Source organism: Abramis brama (genome assembly GCF_963993115.1).
Source record: "Abramis brama genome assembly, chromosome: 1".
Classification (NCBI taxonomy): domain Eukaryota; kingdom Metazoa; phylum Chordata; class Actinopteri; order Cypriniformes; family Leuciscidae; genus Abramis; species Abramis brama.
This window is the reverse complement of record NC_139963.1, coordinates 75,305,500-75,328,165: the sequence shown is the minus strand read 5'-3', so window position 1 is coordinate 75,328,165 and position 22,666 is coordinate 75,305,500. Positions and strand designations below refer to the sequence as shown.

Below are 22,666 nucleotides of genomic sequence, written 5' to 3'. Positions count from 1 at the left end.
GTTAAAATCCCCTTTTAGTAGACTGAATGCAGGTAAGGTGGGACACTTGTCATTTAGATACAGTACCTAGATGTTTCTTTCTTTTTATTACTTTTGTTAACTTTAAGGTCCGACTTTAATATTTCATTTTGAATACAGTTGATATGTGTTATTTGCAAGGTATATACCAATAAACATTTTGAGATCATGCACTCCAGACAAATTTCTTTTCAGGTAATGTGACCCATCCCTAATTTATCAAAAATGATCCTGGATCTTAAAAACACATGATTTATTAACACATCACACAAACATATTCCACAGCATATTTAACAGACCCAAAAGCACATAGATAGGCTATGATGAGTAATACTCATCAGTTCACTCAATGCATGTGTAAAGTTCAAAACAACTAGAACATGTTGTGTTGACATGAAATTTTATGAAATTTGAATTTCAGATATCTTAATGAACTCTACAACATATTACAAATGGAACTACAACACATGCAACAACAAATAGGCTAACAAAAATTCAATAAGAGGAACATTTTAAATGGTAACCATATTGTAAAACTTTTTTTCTGTCTGTTTTCTCTAAACACTGTAGATGAACTTAAATTGGGTCCATATTTTAAAGCGTTATATTCTGCATCTACATTTTAATAATAATAATAATAATAATAATTCATTACATTTATATAGCGCTTTTCTGGGTAATCAAAGCGCTTTACATGGAAGGGGGAATTATCCTCAACCACCACCAATGTGCAGCATCCACCTGGATGATGCGACGGCAGCCATATTGGGCCAGAACGCCCACCACACACCAGCTTAATGGTGGAGAGGAGACAGTGATGAAGCCAATCAGTATATGGGGATGATTAGGAGGCCATGATGGACAGAGGCCAAGGGGAAATTTGGCCAGGATGCCGGGGTTACACCCCTTCTCTTTTTCGAAGGACATCCTGGGATTTTTAATGACCACAGAGAGTCAGGACCTCGGTTTAACGTCTCATTGGAAGGATGGTGCTCTTTGACAGTATAGTGTCCCGATCACTACACTGGAGCGTTAGGTCCCACATAGACCACGGGTGAGCACCCCCTGCTGGCCTCACTAACACCTCTTCCAGCAGCAACCTGGTTTTCTCAGGAGGTCTCCCATCCAGGTACTGACCAGGCTTGCTAACCTCTTACAATAACAAAGGTGTAGGTTGATGACGCATAAGCGGAATTATGGAACTTGTCGTCATGCCGATGGATCTAATAATTTTTATGGGTGGGTGAGTGAGTACATTTATGTTTTTAACATGACTGTGGTATGAAGCAGGTCGTGATTGCCAATGAGAGACAGATATCAGAGCCACATGCGAGTCCCGCGGATATAAAGGAATAAGGACATTTCATTCTACTGATCTACCCGCAAGTGCTGAATTAATACTCACACATACCCCTTTTCCACCAGCATGAACCAGGTGCCAGTTCAAAGCCAGAGCTACAGTATTGCCAGGCTTGTGAACCTACATCTGCATCCAAACACGGCGAATCCAACGTGTCTGTGCAGCTCGCCGTAACTTGCATAGACGGAGATTACAATCAAGCTGCTATTAGCTCGATTAGCTGCTATTTGAAAAATGGCGGTCACAAGTTTCTGTTCGTCTTGTTGGTCTTACTTCTAGACCAGCAATGTTTTGGTGCTACTTAAGAACCACTTTTCCTGGTTCAGAGCTGGTGCTCTGGGTGTCGAAAAACAAAGAACCCATTTGAAACTAGGCTTTAGCCGTGAACCAGCACCAGCACTGCCTTGGTGGAAAAGGGTTAACAAGTCAGTTTATTTGGCGAATTAAACTTGTGAGGTAACGCAGTGCTGTTTCACTTGGTCTACACTATCACACTAAACTGCATTTGAGGTGTAGGTCAGGGGCCTGTACCATGAAGCCGGATTAGGTGGCTAGCCAGCTATGTTTCAGTTTAGTTTCCGCCAACCCTGGGTTTTAGGTACTATGAAAGTTGCTCGGCTTTAATCGGTGTTCGTTGCCATGGTATCTTACGCTGCACGGCTAACCTGCTCCGGGGCAGGTTATGTTCTGGATTCAAGATCTCAGACTGAAGTTTGACCAATCAGCTGAGAGCAAAGAAACATATAGGTGACGTAACTTATTCCCAGTGTCTGTTACAATGACTTCACCTTTTCTTCCAAATCCGGTGGACATCTCAGCGCAAATTGTTAGATGAGCACTTCGTAGAGAAAGAGTTTTTAGCCAGACAAAATCCCCTTGCCTTTCCTGATAGTTATACTTGTATGAAAGATACAGATTTTCCGCGGAAGGAATCTTATCTTTGTGAACTTCTTGAGCCGCACATAAAGAATTTAACACGTCAAATTCATGCACTTACTGTACCGCAAATATTGCGTTGCGTTTTTTTGCAAGTGGTATACTTGCACGGTGGGTGACGCACAGAAGCTAGGGGAAAACACGGTTTGTCGAACCATTCGCAAGGTGGTCCTCGCTCTGCAGGAGTACATGAATAGTTTCATTAATAGTGTTCCCTGGTCATTTATCGCCCATGTCCATAAAAGAGGGCTTTATAAAATTGCCGGTAAGATATATTGATAGGGTGACATCACATGAACACTTTTTTTTTTTCTTTTTTTTTTTTACGCAAATTTCACAAATGTACTATACAATATAATACATGTATTGTGTATTGTGTAACATGTATTCTGTTAATCTTATGATAGGATTCCCTAGAGTCATTGCTACATGTATGCAGTCTATTGCTCCAATCTCCACTGCTCTAGGGGAACATGAGGAAGATTATGTAGAAATCCTATCACAGCCTTAATATTCAGGTAGAAATGATGTGAATATGTGAGATGATTATTTTCTGTGAGATGAATCTTTAAATTAATAGTAACATTAACAGATATAACAATGATCTACTCAACATTTCATCTGCAGACGACTTGTGGTCATGAACGTATGATCATAAGTTTGGATGCCAAATGGCCTGGAGATCAGTTTTATCCAATTTATTTAATTTTTTTGGAGCCTCCTCAGCTCACAGTCCAGCTCCTTTAGTGAACATTCTAGTTCGAGACTCCTTTAGTGTGCAGTCTAGTTCAAGACTCCTTTTGTACAGGGCCCTGACTGAGTCTGTTTCCACCTGAAACATAATTCCACCATGCACAAACATGATCATTACAAGTTTTCTGGAGGCTCATCAAATCACAAAAAGTTCCTTGACTTCCTACAAACACAGGACTGACTGTAATTTATGTCAAGGGTTTTAAATCCTAGATCACATTTCTTCTGAAGGCCATTGAGGTAGAGGCCTCAGTTTCTGGGGAGGGTTGTGAAAAATCCTACAATAAAAGAGATGTGTACGGGCCAGTCCCTTTTTTATGCCACACATTCAAATGTTTGCCATAAAAAAAGCCCAGTGCATTCACATCAGCAACTGTCTGAGAACACACAGACAGAGTGTCTTCATTTCCTCTACCCTAATAAATAAAAGTAGGTCAATGTAAAGCATAACTGTTGTAAAGCAGGTTATGTTTGGTGTTCTGTCTGCTGCATTCTGACCTCTGTGTGTATGTGTGCTGGCTTCAACAGGGACACTGTATTTCCCTCTACTGCAGAACATACAGTCAGCCATATTTAAAACTTCAAAAAAGTAGTAATGTATTGCACACGTACCCAGTGTTACTTGCTTAGAGGAGCCAGCACCAGGGTCAGATTGTATAGCACCTGTAATCCCATCCATAATCGGCCGTCCCTTATTGCCTACTCAGAGCCAACTCCTCCACCAGTGTATTCTGGTTTTCTGAATTTAACTCTTTATTTCTGTTTGCAGCAAACAAGTGTTTGTGATAAAATGTTCACAAAAGTAATAAAAGGTTGTGGTAAATCACCACTTTGAATTATATTTTTATATTTTGTCTTTATCTGCTGCCAAGAACATTTGGAGTTGGGGTTGCATCTAAAAATCAATGAATATTTATCTTTCTAATGCTGGGTTCACACCAAAAGATAATCGGGCTGATTTTGGGCCGATTTCCCCCCTTCCGACAATCCTAGCTGTGTCCCGATTATCTTGATGGTTCAACAGATTATCTTATCAGATTTTCCCTTGGTGTGAGGTGTGTTAAGAGTGTCCGAACCTGCTCGGAAGAACGTCGGAGCCGCTCCGATCGCGAATCGTAAATATTCAACATGTTTAATATTTACGATCAGAAATCCTGATGTGTGGGGGGATCTCCGAGGACAAACGCGCGCACGTTCTGGAGATTATCACGTGAAACAAAACAATATCCAATCAGAAAGCGAGATGATGGAAGACATGGTCATTCACACACACACACACACACACACACACACTTGCAGGAAGCAGTGTTAAGATTTAGTATTCATAAGTGTAAATTTGGAGGAAACAAGCCTTTGTTTTTCATTTTAAGAGCAGAAATTTTACAATACCTAAACACAATATTGGGTTTGAAAAATAAGAAAGCTGCAAAGTGCGTTTCAATCGGTTTCAATCCGTAAACATTTTCAAATTCAAATTTGATTATGTATATGTCTTTTTATGTTTGATTATCGGCTTTACTCTTTGTACCCCCCTGACTAATTGTAATTCTTAAAATCAATAAAAAAAAAAGATAAAAAAAAAAAAGAAGCTGAGTTTTAGGATTCAGTCAGTGAGGTTCTATAGAGGGATTAAATAACTTTTTCTAAAGAGACAATAAAGCCAATAAAGAATAAATAAAGACAATAAAGAATGAATATATTTCTGTATAAAAGGTTATAATGGCGGGTACAATGGTTTTTTTCACGTGAATTTTCTGTGAAAATCATTCCAAACACTATCACAATTTCTTCCTTCATATCGTCCGCCATGCTTATTCTGAAGTCTCGCGAGATTTTGCGAGATTTCCTGTGTTCTCAGTCGAGACTCTGGTTGAAAATCTGTTTGTGTGTGGTGTGCTGTCTTTGTCACATCTTGGCACACCACACACTATAGGAGCAAAATGCTTAAATCTAGGATTTTTTGTCCTCATGTTTGTGGTCTGTCACATTTTGAAAATCTTATAAGATGTAAAAAATCTTTTGGTGTGTACCCAGCATTAGTACATGCACATTTTTATATATTATAAAAGACTATAAGCTATATTACACATATAGGCTACACATACATACATAATTTTACATAAATATAGAACGTATTTGTTTAACTTACACATTACAATCAGCAATCTTTCTCTAACAGTCTTCTCTTGCTTTGGCAGCAGAGACCGTATTGTTTCGAGCTTGAAATACATATTTAAATTCATCGTAATTATGAATGATTATCTCTTGCTCCTCCGTGGAAAAATATATCGCTCTCGCGCTACCCGCGATTGGTTGTTCAGTGTCGACGTCACTCTTTTATGTGCACGCGCGCGTGGAATAATCATAGCTTGAGGATCAAAGCCTGAGTTGACAGAGAAAGTTGATGAGCTGCATCATGGTACCAATAAAGCCTGATTGCATCGGTTTGGTTTTGTCAACTCAAAACTAATCCTGTAACCCCGAGTTTGTTCAGCTACCTTCATGGTACAGGCCCCAGGTGTAGGTCTTTTGCTGCAGAAATTCAATAAAAAAAGACCCATCTCAGAGTGCTTTATAGAATGTACGGTTACAGTATACCATATGGTCATGCGATTGAAAGAACCTCAACACCTGAGTGTGTTTCCTAGATGGGAATCAGCTGTGATTTATATTATTGCATAATTCAATCAGCTGTTTCTCAGTAACAATAGGATAAAATACAGGGGATATATTTGTGTTTCAATTCACAATATAAACAGCTGTTTACCTTGACTTTAGCCTGTAAGGTTAGGTTTAGAACATGGTGTTATCTGTTCTGACATCAGTGTTAAAGCATTGGTAAATTTGGCAGTACAAATCCATTGTTTTGGTCTTGTTTGAGCTTGTGTGTAAAAGAAGTTCAAGCATTTTAAGTAAGTAAGTAAGTAAGTAATTTTAATTTATAAAGCACATTTACACACAGCGCAAGCTGACCAAAGTGCTGTACACTCAATGACCAAAAAAGCACAGTTAGAATAAAAACACATAGCACCAATAATCACAATTGTATGAAACATAAAAAAATAAATAAAAATAAAAACTTTCAATTTCAGAGCACACAACACAGAAAATACAGATAACAAACAGGAGTGCCAAATTTAAGGAGCAAGAAAGGCCAGGGAATAAAAATGAGTTTTTAACTTAGATTTGAATGCAACAATGGAGGGGGCAGATCTAATATCCTGGGGGAGCTGGTTCCACAAACGTGGACCAGCGACTGCAAAAGCTCTATCACCCTTCTGTTTAAGCCGTGAGCGCGGCACAAACAGGAGCCCTTTATTTGACGATCGTAATGACCTTTGTACTGAATGTGGCTGTACAAGGTTAGTGATATAAGTTGGGGCGAGCCCATTAAGTGCCTTAAAAACAAACAGTAAAACTTTAAACTGAATCCTAAAATGAACTGGTAGCCAATGCAAGGAGGCCAGAACTGGGGTGATGTGCTCACGCTTCCTAGTGCCAGTTAAAAGGCGCGCTGCTGCGTTTTGTTTTTAAATTTGTGTTAATTGTATGCATTTTGTGTTAAAGCAACACGAAATGTGTTAATAGTATAGCTTACATAGACGGATGTAGTGCTAACTAACCGTGTTAAGAGTTTTGGAAAATTGTTAAAAGTATTGAAAAATCTGTCATAGCAATCGTAAAAAACTGCAAATAACAGTCCAATTGCATGTGTAATATAGGCTTGTCAGGCTTGGTACATCAGAGTCTGTATAAATGGTTTCTTGAAAAGGAAGAACTGTCAGCTATTCACTTATGTTTGATGAATATCTGCTATAAGAAGTGGTGTCAAGCATGAACATCAAGTGGAATTGTACACTAAGAATGAATGAGTCACAAATGAGCCACCAAATGAAGAGAAGAGGAATCTATAGCAGTACTTCTTTTAATAAACACAAAACACTGGAGAACACATTGTGCAATGCAAGACAAAGAACTGAATAAACTGAGTGCTATATATAAACAGGCAAACAAAGGGAGCTAAATGAAACACAGGTGAACTTAATTAGTGACTAACAGGCTATCATGGTTAACTTGTAGCTCAACATGAGTTCCTATAAGAGCAGCCAAAAGGAACATTCTCTCAACCCCAGGTCAGGACTGCACACGGATTAAGCGTTGTAGTATTTTTGTGACTGCAATATTCAGGCTCCACACGGATTGAGGACAACTTTTCAGCTGTACGGTAGTGCACCTTTGCTGTTTTAGGCTTGTTTTTTTTTCTACATTCCATTTTCTCCATCAACTGACTTGATTTAGTACAACTAAAAAAAAGTTTAATTTAAGCAAAAGTATAGATATTGTCTTTTATTTTACCTGTCCTTGTGAAAAATATCAGAATCAAAAAATCTTAACTTTATATTTAATATTGAATAACATGTAGGCTACAACAGATCAAATTAAGTGTACTTTAAAGCACAACAAAAAGATTTTTAAAACCTAATGTACTTTAAAGTAAAACTCTTAGTTTGGCATTACTTTTTTTTTTTTTTTTTTTGTGTACATGTACTTAATGTAACTCCTGCCAGCAGAAGCCCTATCATGGCCACCAGAGGGCTCTTCTCCCTAGACCTTTTCCATTTCCATAAACCTTTGCCTGGACTCATTTTAGTGTGATTACATCCACCTGTATGTCATTGGTTTGTATCATAGGCACTTTGGCTGGCAGGTGTGACGCTTATGAAAGTGGCTTTTTATAATTCATCAGTGTTATTATCTGCAAGTGGACCTACAGGTTTTTATTATTATTATTATTATTATTATTATTGTACTTTCAAGATACTACAGGTACACATCCAATACCAATAAGCGCATTTATTTTATTATTTTCACAAGGGTACATGGCAATTCAAAAATTAGAGTTTTCTAGACCAGTGGTTCCCAAACCTGTCCTGCCGGCACCCCAACACTGCACGTTTTCTTTGTCTCCCTAATCAAACACACCTGATTCAACTCATCAGCTCATTATCACATGGGTTAATGAGCTGATGAGTTGAATCAGGTGTGTTTGATTAGGGAGACAAAGAAAATGTGCTGTGTTGGGGTGCCGGCAGGACAGGTTTGGGAACCACTGTTCTAGACAGCAACATGGTGTCGGCCCACATCTGGTACACATGGATTACACGCGGCCCAGATGTGGGCCGGATCTGGTTGCTGTCTGGGTTCTTGTATGGTTTTCTGTTGCAAACTAATCTGGTTGTGTTATTTTACCTAATGCAACTTCCATTCTCAAAGTTCCCTGCAACAAAGCTTTGACCTTTTATCAAAAATATTACATTCTTAAACCAAATGGCATGATTTCACTGAATCCACTCTTCATTGTAGGCTTTAAAGATCAACATGGAGAAAATCATCCTAATATTCCCTCTGATATTGCTGGTGCTGCATATACAAGGAGGAGAGTTCCACAACGAGGAGTGTTTGCCTGCCGAAGCTCCACAGCCGGAAGTCGTGGAGTTTGACAACACAATCTATGCCACTTGTGAAGTAACTCCCAGCTCCAATTTGCCACGTAACCAGCCAAAGATCTTTGGGCAAATCCTCTTCAAGCAGGTCTTCCCCAATGGAGATTTAGAAGTGAAAATCAACCTCCGTGGTTTGCCTGCCATCGATCGTCAAGAGCGTGCCATGCACATCCATCAGTATGGAGACCTCAGTCAAGGCTGCATCACTGTTGGTCCTCATTATAATCCAAACGGCGTTGACCACCCTCATCATCCTGGAGACCTGGGCAACTTTGCTTCCGAGAAAGGAGTTATAAGGCAGTTCCTGACGCTTCCAGACGCCAAGCTCTTTGGGCCTTATTCCATTCTGGGACGTGCGGTGGCGGTTCATGAGAAGGAGGATGATCTGGGAACGGGTTCAGATGAGGAGAGTAAACTCAGTGGGAATGCTGGACCGATAATTGCTCTCGGTGTGATTGGTATTACTACTCCAAGTCTGTGGCAGAAGACTGAAGTGCCCCCCAAGAAAATATGTGGAGGAAGGCACTGAGAGTCAAAGATGAGGGAGTCGGATATGGTGGAAGGGCAGATTCAAATAGGATAATCATGATTTTCCTTGTGTGTTCTTTGTATGTGTCCTACATTAAAGTATATTTCATAACCTGAACATTCCCATGTTTTTTTTTTTTTTTCTTGGTCTTTTCAGAGGCTTTTTGGCCATAGCTTCCAATAGTAAATGCACTCTTAAAAATAAATGTAGGGTGAATGCAGGCAAAGTGGGCCATTTAGTTTGATTTACTGTGCTCAATGGGTTAACACTTTAAGAGCATGACAATGGTCTTTAATTAAAGATACACTATTTCTTTAAATGATATAATGGTTTTGGTTGATGCAATATGACACTGGAGGATGTGGCTACATCTCAAGGGAGGACACCCTTATTGTTGAAGGTAGACATAACCTCTGACATACGATTTATTTTCTAAATTATAAGGTTTCTCGCTAAATGTCAATAAATGGGTATATTATTCTGACAGTTTGTTACTACAGTTAACAGGGAATCAAAATGTAAGGTGTTTAAAGCTACAATATGTAAGATTTAAAAAAAATTTAAATAAAATAACCAAAACTTGCAAAGTGTGATATTTCCTGCAGTTGTGTACTTCCAGTATCCCAAAAGTTCCCAAAATTTTTTAATTTCAGAGAAATTCCAATTTTAAATTAAAGCTGCAAGCAGCATTTATCGGGGTTCAAGCATTTAAGGCCTTTAAGCACAAATGCATAAAAAGACATTAAGTTTTATTTGGCAACCATTTAACCACTGACATCATACATGGAAAAGACCATTTCCAGCCAATTTAACATAGGAAATATATGGTTTTCAAAGCTTTTTAACAGTTATAGCGCCACCTATGGTCTGATCTCCATAAAATTGTGTATGCTTGTTTACAATGTTATTTCACATATGCTCACCAATTTTGGTGAAGTTCTGAGTTTTCATTTAGGATTTAAAGGCTTTTGAGTTCATTTTCTAAATGACCCTGTTATAGCCATCCAAATGCAACGCCCGTAAGGAGATGGAATGTTGTAGGACCCTGAAATTCTAGGTTTGAGTGGTTTTGGAGGGGTCTGGTCCTGGTTTTGAGTGGTTTGGGTTAGGTTTTAGTGGTTTTGGAGGGGTCTGGTCCTGGTTTTGAGTGGTTTGGGTTAGGTTTTAGTGGTTTCGGAGGGGTCTGGTCCTGGTTTTGAGTGGTTTTGGGTGGTTTGGGTTAGGTTTTAGTGGTTTTGGAGGGGTCTGGTCCTGGTTTTGAGTGGTTTTGGGTGGTTTGGGTTATGTTTTAGTGGTTTCGGAGGGGTCTGGTCCTGGTTTTGGGTGGTTTGGGTTAGGTTTTAGTGGTTTTGGAGGGGTCTGGTCCTGGCTTTGAGTGGTTTGGGTGGTTTGAAGATATTGATATCTGGCCGAATTAGAATTATAGAATATAGAGTTAGAGTGTCAATATCTCATGACCAACACATAACAGAGACATCAGAGTAGAATCCTTGGAAACCTCCTTGGTTCTCACCTTTCCAGCGAGTCTACTCTGATGTCTCTGTTATATGTGGGTCATGAGATATTGACACTCTAATTCTTAACCGGAAGTGGCCGTATCTCCTAATTAGAAGTTCTCATTGAATCATGGGAGGTGTTATAAGTTCTGAGAAGCTTTGGCATGGCATGATAAATATCTAAACGTTGTTGCGATCAACGAGTGACAACGTAGAAGCAGCAAAGTCAAAATGAATTAAATGTTTTAGTTGTGGTAGGATCGGAAGTAAAATCCCATTGATTTCTGTTGGAGGACTCATTGCTCGTTGATATTACTGCGCTACCGGAAATGGAAAAGACGCTTCAGACTCAAATATCGAGCGGAAGCTTATACGTGGTTGTGAGGTATCTGAAAAAATAGTTCCACTATAGCAAATAACACGGATTGAAATCATACATTGCGCCGATATATTTGTTTTTAATCATCAACGAACACCACTAACCACTCGGTGAGTTGCACAGTTTTGAAAACAAACGTTAAGGGTTGTTTTAAGGACATGTTTGTGCATGCCCGTAGCCAGCCACTCTGAAGCGGTCAAAGGCGATTCTGAATGAGTCAAAGAGTCGAGACAGGACCCATCGTCACACACACACACACACACTCAGTCCACAGTTTTCTCAAGCCCTAACCCGGCCCCAGCCCGAGACCAACATCAATATCACTGTAAGCTCTCTCTTCTACACGCGCACACAAACACACACACACACACGCACACACGCACACACACGCTACTAAGAGGTTCAATTTTATTAATAGGCCTCAAACATAACTACCACCACCGACAATTATGGCCACAAATATGAATACAGACTGTCCATTACAGAGAAGCATAAGCATGCAGTGGAGAATATTATACAGCCAAATGTGATCCAGCAGTAAATAAAGTTTTACGGCCGACCTTTCTTTGATGTTAAGTATCTTTACTGAAGAACAACGTTTCAAAGAACTCTTTAAATAAAAATAAAAATAAAATATGTTAAATAAAAATAAAACCTAATATATATATATATATATATATATATATAAATAATAAAAAACTCATCACAGCGTGTTCAAATAACAGGGTCACATGAGACACAGCCTCTTCTAACCGTACACACACTGGGAACTATATTCTCAGAAGGCGAAGCACTGCTACTTCTGCGGAGTGATTGAATCGGATATTCAGTGTAGGACTGAAAATAATCCAAGATATCTGAAACGAACAAAGACATTTGCTTTACTGTTTTCCACCCCTCTTTCTCCCACAATGAGCATTTGTAGTTCCTAAAGGCACAGAGGGGCTGATAGTGATCAAGGCCTGCAGGCCAAGATGTGTGTACTTCGGGGTCGATGACCTGTCACACCTTTAGTGCGGTGGGGGGAGATGTGATTATCTGATTGGTCAGTTTGAACGTCTCTCATTTGGGTTAAAGTCACATGGTCAGGAAAGGATAAAATAAGATTGCAACTGTTGCTCTGTCTCTCTTCTTCTCTGGGTCCCTTTCTTGGGGCTCTCTCTCTGTCTCTATCTCTCTCTCTCTCTCTCTCTCTCTACCTCCTCTTTCCTCTTACTCTCTCTCTACCCTCTCTCTATCTCTCTCTCTCTTACTCTCTCTACCTCCTCTTTCCTCTTACTCTCTCTCTACCCTCTCTCTCTCTCTACTCTCTCTCTCTCTCTCTCTCTCTCTATACACACTCTCTCTCTCTCTCTCTCTCTCTCTCTCTCTCTCTCTCTCTCTTTACCTCCTCTTACTCTCTCTCTCTCTCTACCTCCTCTTTCCTCTTACTCTCTACACTCTCTCTCTCTCTACCCCCCCCCCCCACCCTCTCTCTCTCTCTCTCTCTCTCTTTCTCTCTCTGCCTCCTCTTTCCTCTTACTCAATTCAATTCAATTCAGAAAGCTTTATTGGCATGACAAAAAAATACATTTTGTATTGCCAAACCGTCAAAAAACAACATAGAAATTACAAAATTATAATAATAGTTAAATTAAATAAAAAACATAATATTATAAGATTAATAAATAAAATAAAATAAAAAAGGATTATAATGCAGAAATCATGTACATAAAACACACAAAAACTAAAATAAACACTGAACTTGGAATTTAACATTATATACATGTGTGTAGGTCTGATGGGGTGTGTTAGGCTGTGAGTGTGTGTGTGTGTGTGTAGGTCTGATGGGGTGTGTTAGGCTGTGAGTGTGTGTGTGTGTGTGTGTAGGTCTGATGGGGTGTGTTAGGCTGTGAGTGTGTGTGTGTGTGTGTGTAGGTCTGATTGGGTGTGTTAGGCTGTGAGTGTGTGATGGGTTAGGCTGTGTGTGTGTGTAGGTGTGATGGGGTGTGTTAGGCTGTGAGTGAGTGTGTGTTTATTGGGCGTTTGCTGCTCTGCTCGTCCCTCAGGATGTGGAGAGATGCTACAAGTCTTGCTGCTATATTGGAGCATTTGGCTTCTTCGCCAAGGATGAATCTGAGTTTTTGGGTTGGGTTACAGGTGTTAAATTGGGGAAATATTTTATTGATTTTGGGGTAATATTGGTCTCTGATGTGTTCATACTTTGGGCATTCTGTGAGGAAGTGCAGCTCGGTCTCTGGCACTCCCAGAATGCAGTGCGTGCAGAGTCTGTCCTCCCGGGAGAGCCAGGTCTGTCTGCGCCGGCCCGTCTCGATGGCCAGGCTGTGCTCGCTGAGTCTGTACATCGTCAGGGTTTTCCTGAGCTTCACATCACTCACTATGTTTAGGTAGTTCGCAACAGTGTATTCTCGATTTAGTGCCGAATAACATTCCAGTTTGTGCTGGTTTTGAATGGTGTTCGTCCAATGGGTGATGTACTTGTCTTGTTCTGTGTTGATAATCTGTGCAGGCCGAATGTGTGTGAGTGTGTGTGTGTGCTGAGGTGAGCTGATCTCTGCAGGAGAGAGCTCAGTCAGTCTCAGCACCAGCTGACACAGGGGACTCCTCGCTACGCTCAGCTCTGGTGTGTGTGTGTGTGTGTGTGTGTGGCACAGGGGACTCCTCGCTACGCTCAGCTCTTGGTGTTTGAGGGCTCTGTAGTGGTGTGTGTTGGGGTTGCTTGTTTTCAGGTGTTTCCAGAATTTGATGGCTCTTTTTTGGATGTTTAGAAGGAGAGGGTATTGGCCTAATTCTGCCCTGCATCCGTTGTTTGGTGTTTTTCTTTGGACTTTGAGTATTCTTTTACAGAAATCTAAATGTAGAGTTTCAATCGGATGTTTTTCCCAATTTAAAAAATCTAATTTTATAGAAGGACCCCACACTTCACTGCCATATAAAACAATCGGTTCAATTATTGATTTGAAAAGTTTGAGCCAAATTTGGATTGGGATGTCAATTTTGATTGATCGTTTTATGGCATAGAAAGCCCTTTGAGCTTTCTCTTTGAGTTCATTCACAGCCAAAGTAAAGTTACCAGTTGGAGTTATTTTCAGGCTGAGGTAAGTGTATGCTTTTGTGCTCTCAATGGTTCTGTGTGAGAGTGTGAATGTGTGTGTTGGTCCCTGAGATCTGGAGTGTTTCTGGAACATCATGACTCTAGTTTTCTGGAGGTTGACGGTCAGGGCCCAGGACTGACAGTAATCCTCCAGCAGATCCAGGCTGTCCTGAATCCCCTCTTTAGTGGGCGACAGGAGAACCAGGTTGTCTGCGTAGAGTAGACACTTGATCTCTGTGTCGTGGAGAGTGAGACCTCGAAAGGTAGCATGTTCTAATGTATTGGCCAATTGGTTGATGTAGATGTTGAAGAGGGTGGGGCTTAAGCTGCAGCCCTGTCTCACTCCGCGCCCCTGGGGGAAAAATTCGGTTCTTTGGTTTCCAATTTTGACAGCGCATTGGCTGGCTGTGTACATCGATTTGATCAAATCATAGAATTTCCCCCCTACTCCACTGTCGATAAGCTTTAGGTATAATCCTTCGTGCCAGATTGAATCAAATGCTTTCTTGAAATCAACGAAACAAGCAAAACTTTGTCCTTTGTTTTGATGTACATATTTGTCAATTAGTGTTTGTAATGTAAAAATGTGATCGGATGTGCGACATTTTGGAAGAAAGCCAATTTGGGATTTACTCAAGGCATTGTGCTTCATAAGGAAGTGTAGAAGTCTGGCGTTTAAGATGCTGCAGAGAACCTTCCCCAGGTTACTGTTCACACAGATGCCTCGGTAGTTGTTGGGGTCTTGTTTGTCTCCGCTCTTGTGGATGGGGCTGATGAGGCCCTTGTTCCAGATCTCAGGGAAGAACCCTACACACAGAACATCATTGAACAGTTTTAGCATGGCCAGTCTGAAGCTTTGGTCTGTGTGTTTCAGCATCTCGTTCAGGATGCTGTCTACACCACAGGCTTTCTTGGACTCAAGGACTCCTAATTTTTCTTCCAATTCTTTCATTGTTATGGGGAAATCTAGAGGGTTTTGGTTTGTTTTAATTGATCTTTCCAAATTGTCTAGTTTATTAATTATTTCATTTTGATTATAATTTTGAATTTCAGTTGGGGTGTATAATTCCTGGAAGTGGTTTTTCCACTTCTCCTCATCTTGGATTGCCAGAACTTCTTGATTTGGTTTGTATAACAATTTCCACTTATCCCAAAATTTGTGTGAGTTTATAGATTTTTCGATTTCTTCAAACTGGTTTTGCAAAAACTGTGTTTTTTTCCGCCGGAGTGTGGCTTTATATTGTTTTAGTGCCTCACAGTAAAGAAGGCGGAGGTCCGGATTATCTGGTTGTCTGTGTTTTTGATTTGATAAATTTCTGAGGTTTTTTCTCAGAGCCTTACAGTCCAAATCAAACCATTTGTCAGTATCTAAATATTTTTTCTTTGGTTTAACAATTGTCAAATTACTTTTTTGTGCTGTTTTGTAGAATATGTTGTTTAGGTCTTGTACTTCCTGATTGATGGCGAATTGGTTTTTAGGGTATTCCTGTATTTGGAATGAATGTATGAGGGATTGTATTTCTGAGGATTCGACAGCAGTGCTGTAATTACTGGCACTGGTTTCTGTCCATTTGAAAGACATTATTTTGCTCATTTGATATGGGGTCCTAATTGGTTTGGGTGATGTTTCAGATTGCTTTATATAGAGGATGATTTGGCTGTGGTCTGAGAAAGGTTTCAGGGGTTTGACTGTGAATGCTCTCAGAGAGGAAAGGTCGAGATCTGTGATGGTATAGTCTACAGTGCTGTTCCCCAGAGCTGAGCTGTAGGTGTATCGGCCGAGCGAGTCCCCTCGCAGTCTTCCGTTGACGATGTACAGAGCCAGTCCTCGGCAGAGCTGCAGCAACTGCTGTCCGTGAACGTTCACGGTTTCATCACAGTTTTGTCTGCTCGGGTGAGAAGGGTACAAGTCGTTATTGCCTGTGATGAATCTGCTACCGTGCGATTCGATGTAATCTAGTTCTGCTCCTGTTCTGGCGTTTAAGTCACCCATAAGCAGCACATTTCCCTGGGCCTGGAAATGGCTGATTTCTCTCTCTATGTTCTGGAAAGTTTCCTCTTGGAAATACGGAGACTCGAGGGGTGGAATGTAAATTGCACAGAGGAAAACAGGCTTAGATGCTGATATCATTCCTTTTTGTATTTTTAGCCACAAGTGATGTTGTTCTTTTTTTTATTAGTTCTATGGGCAGTTCAGATTTAATCCATATTATCATCCCTCCCGAGTCTCTCCCTTGTGTGACTGATGTGAGTTTGACTGATGGTAATATTATCTCTCTGTATCCTGAGGGACAGCCAGTGAACGCATCTCCTCTACACCAGGTTTCCTGTAAGACGATGACATCTATGTCTTGAAGTTCTTTCATAAAATCAGAATTTCTACTTTTTAGGCCAAAGACTGAGGAGTTTAGACCTTGGATATTCCACGTAGAAAAACTAAGTGATTTCATCATTAACTTTTAAAATAATGTGCTATTTTGAGAATAAGGTAGTGGTTGTTGTTTTTTTTTTTTGTTTTTTTTTTTCTACCACTGTCCGCTGTGTGTTAGTAGGTGAGAGCAGATGATACTCAGCATGTGTTGGATGTCGTGGAGTTCAGCGTTAGGGTGGTCTGCTCCTCCGCTGACAGCTTGGGCGTAGCTCGGTCTGCCTGGCTGGGCCGGGCTCTGCTGTGGACGGGCTTCAGCTGCTGGCGCTGTGGGGCTGTTGTAGGACAGTCTCTGTCTGTAGGGGTCCTGTCTGGGTGCTGGAGCTCTGGGCGGTGGACCTCTGGGTGCTGGAGCTCTGGGCGGTGGACCTCTGGGTGCTGGAGCTCTGGGCGGTGGACCTCTGGGTGGAGGTCTGGGTGGTGCTCCGGTCAGGGCTCTAGATGAGCTGTGGGCTGGGATGTACTTTGCTGGAGTGTGTCTCGATGGATTGACTGGGTTAGGGCTGGTTCTGCTCCACCTGGGGCTGGTCTGATTGGTCCTGTTTAGAGTGACATCTTTGAGTCTCTTGGCGAGGATATGTACCAGGTTCTTATAAAGGTGGACGTGGTCGTATAGACATTCATTGTCCAGGTCTGGATGGTGGGCCAAGTGGACGTTGGGCAGGAGGGCACAATGTCTAGAGATGCTGGAGTTTATTTTATTAATTGTGTTGGGATGGAAATCTGTTCTCTGAAGTAAAGTGGACAGGATGATTTTGGAGTTGGGGAAGGTTTCTCTAGCTTTATCCACGACGGCTCTGAAGGAGTCCGACACTCGGTCCTGCTGGCTCCGCAGGTCGTTGGTGCCCGTGTGGATAATGATATGGCTGGGCCGGCCTAGCTGGGACTCTGTCAGGAGCTCCAGGGCTTTGTCAGTGGTGGGACACCAGAGTTTAACAGCTCTGTGCTGGGGGAAGAGTTTCTTTACATCGATGAATTTGCCGTTTGAATCGATGAGTAGAGCTATTTCGGGTTCCTCTGTGCTGGCTGGTGCTGGGCTGCTGTGAGACGAGGGCTGCTGTGCTGAGGAGCCTGACAGGGGGCGCTGTGACGGCTGTGAGCGGTCTGGGTCGGGTCTCTCTGCGCTGATGGCTGGGTGTTGACTCCCTGTGTTCGGCAACTCTGGGCTGGAGGCCAGTGTTTGAGCTCTGTGGGTCTGCTCTGGCTCTTCTCTGGCCAGGAGGAGCTCTCTCAGCTGCTCTCTCAGGGCCTGGATCTCCCTGCGCTGCTGCTCTCTCTCCTCCTGTATCTCTCTCAGCTGCTGCCTCATCTCTGCTGTGGACTGCTCTCTGTCCTCTAGCTGGAGTCTCAGTGCGGTCAGCTCACACTGATAGCTGTCCTTCTCTGTCTGAAGCTTCCTCGTCTGCTGTGTGAGGGCTGACAGTCTCTGTGTTAAGAGCTCGGTGTTCTGCTGGAGTTCAGTGTGAGCTGCACATGTGTCTGACTGCTGCTGTTTCAGCACAGTTTCTCTGAGCTGCACCATCTCCATCTCCAGCTTGGTGAAGTGCTCCTGTAGGAGAGGGATAGCTCTGAGCAGGGAGGGTGAGATGTGCTCAGCAGTTTCTGCAGGAGTTGGTCTGAGGTCTGAGGTGCTGATCGGTGGATTCTGCTCAGATGACGAGCTTTCAGATAGGACAGCTTTCTCATGTTTCACGATTTCACCTATTGTTCTGTAGTCCGCCTGGAATGTTTTCAGGTCCCCCTGTGCCATTTTTGTAGATGTTCACAGTCATCACTGTGCTGTCAGGGTCATGTGGTTCTCTGATTTTGACTTTCCAGCCATTAGAGATGCCTTCTTTCTTTACAGAGGGGTATTGGTTGATGGCTTTATGCCAGGCGCTGGGGTGATCAGAGAAGAAAATGAGGTTGCAGACTTCTCCAGTTTTGAACAGATCTGCAAACAGAGTATCTGGATTGTTTGTCAGAAGTTTCTGCTTATAGGTTTTCCTTGCGGTGTCAGATTTCACCTCAGAGGGATACTGTATGGTGGTGAGGGGGGAGCTCATTTGCATATGGCAGTGGGCTGATTGCAGCTGCTGCTCTGATTGGCTGATTCTCTCTGCCTCAGTTAAATTGATACATTGAGGAATGTCAGAGTGTGGGCTAGCCATAGCTTTAGCCTTTTAGCATTTTTAGCTTATAAAAATATAAAAAGATCAATTTTATGTCCTTATATTTGGAAAAAATAAGCAAACAAGCCCAAAAAAAGGTTTCCAGTGCAATTTTAGTTGTACTCACTGCTTCTCCCTCTGTGGATAGGTGGTTCTTTTCCTGTTTTAAACTTTCCCTCCAATTTTCCAGCAGGCCTGTTGCTAGAAGTCTGATCTTCTGAACCTCTGCGTTGATTATTTGTGTTTAAAAATAAAAATACTATATATTTTTTAGTTCTTTTCATCAAATTTCACGTCTGTATATGGTATTCTTCTAGATTTTGTAGATTTTCGGTCTATTTCTTTTCTCAAAATAGCAAACAAAGAAGAAAATCTAAGAGCTCATGCAGATCATGGCTTCTCAGATGAGTTCACACACACACTCTTACAAGGGTGAAATCCACCCTTACAGGCTATTCTTAGCATTACTGTTAGGATTGTCGTGTTTAGTTACCTATGATCACGCGCGTGAACTCGACAATTTTTCAACAGTGTTTTTTTTTAGCAATGAAAATAAACACTAAATGCTCTGTTAATTTTGATCTTTCATTTTCGTGTAATACATCAATCGATCCTGTTCAGTTTCTATTTTTTTTCTGTATACTCACAATAAAAATAAAGTGTTTTTCTTTTTGACAAATAAAGAAAAATTAACATGATGCGATTTCTGCCTTCTCTCTGTCAGTAAACTCCCATTTGAAACGCGTTCGAAAATGATCTATAACTCCGCGAAAATTCAGTCAAACAGGCAAACAGACCCACGGGCATAAAGCTTGAGATCGCATCTGTTAAATGAAGTAACTTATATAAAAAACAAATATTCTCAGCTTCTGTAATCTGTATAAAAAGAGAGCGACTCCAGTCGAGCTCATTACGAGCTAATTCACAGTAATGTGACCACTCCCCGGAGAGCGCGTGCTATTCAAACGCAAATTCTGAGAACTATTGAAGATCTGTGAAACGCCCACATCAGCTGTAAACAAAGCGCGTCGCGATCGAGTGAGGCATAATATAGCCTACCTTATGGAGAAAAGATTCCTCAGAACAGTGCTGATATGAGGAGCAATATCTCCTGATATGAGGAGCAGATCCCGCTGAGGAGTGAGGTAGGCTGTTTTCTTTTCTCAAGTGTGGAATAACGTTATGGAATAACGTTAGTGTAGGCCTATGTAAACCGCAAAAAGATGAATCGCATTTCTATAATATGACTCGCCTTTCTGTGAGATGAATGAAGGGTACATATTTGTAAAGACTGTTTAGCCTAAATATAAATCGCGCGTCTGTGTGTGAAAGAATAAACTGCTTTGCTATAGCCTACTGAGATGAGTAAAAATCGACTGGAATATGTTGAAATAAAATGTATTTGTATAAGCAACGTATTAAACTGCAAATTAGCATTTATATGCCCTAATATTTCATAAAAACAACGTTACAGTCAGTCACTTGTTGACTAGATTTGGGTACAGTTTTTAGGCTACTGTAGAATATACTGCCACATCAAATAAGCTTTTGTTTAGCAATTTCTGCTCATATCTAACGTTATATATATATATATATATATATATATTTGTCAAAAATAAAGTCATAGACTAAGATGTTAGATGTTCCAATGTTGGCTATATTCAAACTAATGAATACATATGATAAAATGTAGGCCTATAATCTTTTTTCTTTTTCTTTTTTACAAAGAAAGAGTACACTTGAAATATTGTTGAAATTGTAATTATTGTTGTAATTGTAACATTTTTAATAAAATAGCAAAACATATTTACAAGAGAGATGTAAGCGAAATCTTAAATGGTCAATATAAGTCTTCTTCTAAATACATCTTTTGTCCTTGCATTGTGGCTCAGTCAGTTTCACACCTGAGTGAATGGCTCATTATGCAGAGTCATTATGCAGAGTGGGTGGGACATTGTAATCTAAGGTGTAAACTACTCCTCCCCCTCGCATATTGGCTTTCCAAGCAAAACCTGTTTTACACCATTTAAATCAATGTATTTTTTTTTGTGAACGATAAAGCAAGACTATTTTCACATAATTTTGAAGCTAGAACTCAAAGGGACAACATCCATTAGTCAAAAGTCTTGTGGACACATATTTAATATGTGTTTTGTGGTCTTAATTCAGCAACTTTCATTTTAATTTTTTCCAATAACCACGCATAAACATTATTCTCTTAAAAATACAAACATCTACATACAAGTTGCTCGCATATTATGGTAGCTCTGTTTGTGCTATATAGAGTGAATTTACACCTTTGCCATTAACATGTTTATAAATAACTGAAAAAAGCACAAATGTCAAGGCATGTCAGAACATCTCAAGGGCCCCAAAAACACCTTGGTCCCCAGAGGGTTAAGCTATTGTAACTGCGCTTATTTCCGTCGTTGGTATAAGTGGCAGTGGGTGGAATAGACAAGAAATGTGCAGTTTTCTACCATCTTGCTGACAACGTTTCTTTAGTCATTCGGCAGTCTTGCAGACTGAACCCCTGCAGGAAATCCCCCCTTACAGGCTATTCTTAGCATTACTGTTAGTTTCACTTCTTTATTTTAGCAGTTTCCTGCATGCCATTAAACTCTAGAAGTAAAATCATTACATTTATTAGTGATAAAATTGGTTTGTTACTGAAAAGGTTTCCACTATCCATGACTCCTGAATTATAAAACAGATTTTAAAAGTATTGTAAAGTAATTATTAGCATCAGCTTGGTAAAATAAACCTGCATTTGCACATGAGCGTCTGTAAAGCAGATATTAACTGTCTTCAGGGCTCCAGACTAACTTTTTTTACTAGGAGCGCTGGAGCCCCTGACTGAAAATTTTAGGAGCACAAGCAGAAAATTCAGGGGCACACCTTAAATCAGCTTGCAATGCAACTATTCAAATTTCCCCCAAAATAACTGTAATACTGACAAATTATTTAATAATAAATAGACTTAACATACAGATATGTGCAGTTTTATTTTAAGTCCACAGGCTCCAGACTAGCATCAGAGGGCAGCGGCACTGGAGCCACTGAGTTCTGCAGAGTATCTGGTGGCACTGGGGCTGACAATAAAGCACTAAGCTTAATTTAGGGTGTAGATGACATTAACTTTAATTATTATCATTCATAATGTCTTAATATTAATTAAAAAGCAAACCGAGTGAAAAAAAATTATATTAGGGAGTGAAAATAGCCAATGAGCATCCTACTGTTTACAATGGTAATTTATTTGTTTTATTATTTTTAAATAAGTGTTTAAATAAGAATTTAAATAAGACAATTTTTAAAGGATGAACAAAAAATGTGTTGGTCATCACATTAAAAATAACATTTATATATGATAGTTTTGAAGTGCTGGAAAAAGACTTGTAAGTTTGACTATTTCTGTCACATTATGGTTACTACATTAAATCCATGGTGAATGCTGCTGAATTGTGGACTGAAAGCCTTCTCTAAGTGTCTCTCCTGGTTTCCACGTCAGCGCTGTTTGATCTGATATCTGTGGTTTATAACAGAGAACTCTGCGCCGAATCGGAGTGTTTCTCACTGGATCTCGCAGCGATGATGTTATTAATTCTGAGGCGAATTCAATGGATTTCTTCACTGGATCTCCAGAGTCTGGATCTCCTAGTAACAGTGTCGTGTGATTGAGATCGGCCCGCGACCATAGACAGTAAAAGAAATGGACACAGCGACCCCACAGACTTCAACGGAGAAAAGTGAAGTCAATTAGAAGCACTTCTTCCTGATGGCTGAGTGACTGCGCAGACTCAAACTGAGCTTGACGACGTAGATGTGACGTGAGCAACCCGTCTGTCTTCTAGTAGCTGTGCCAAGAGAAATCTGAATCATTCCCTTCCGAATCTTGCAGAGACAGAGAGCATGAGTAGGAGCTGTCTATGAGCTAGGAACAGGAGAAACTTTGACTCTCTATGGGCTTCTCCCTTGACTTTATCAGACTTTATGCCTCTACGTCCCCCCGATTGACT

The 22,666-nt window shown here is 40.7% G+C and overlaps 1 protein-coding gene across 1 annotated transcript; it reads left to right on the top strand.

The window, feature by feature from the left end:
• Window positions 1-7,193: 7,193 nt before the first annotated feature.
• On the top strand, window positions 7,194-9,228 carry LOC311097112 (extracellular superoxide dismutase [Cu-Zn]-like). The gene is made up of 2 exons (XM_084136592.1): window positions 7,194-7,287; window positions 8,432-9,228. Exon 2 carries the CDS (start codon window positions 8,447-8,449, stop codon window positions 9,098-9,100), a length of 654 nt encoding a protein of 217 aa, XP_083992718.1. The 5' UTR covers window positions 7,194-7,287; window positions 8,432-8,446; the 3' UTR covers window positions 9,101-9,228.
• The last annotated feature ends 13,438 nt before the right edge of the window (window positions 9,229-22,666 follow it).

Excerpts from the sequence above, each read along its gene's own strand:
- LOC311097112 (XM_084136592.1), top strand. The coding sequence starts at position 8,447 with ATGGAGAAAATCATCCTAATATTCCCTCTGATATTGCTGGTGCTGCAT.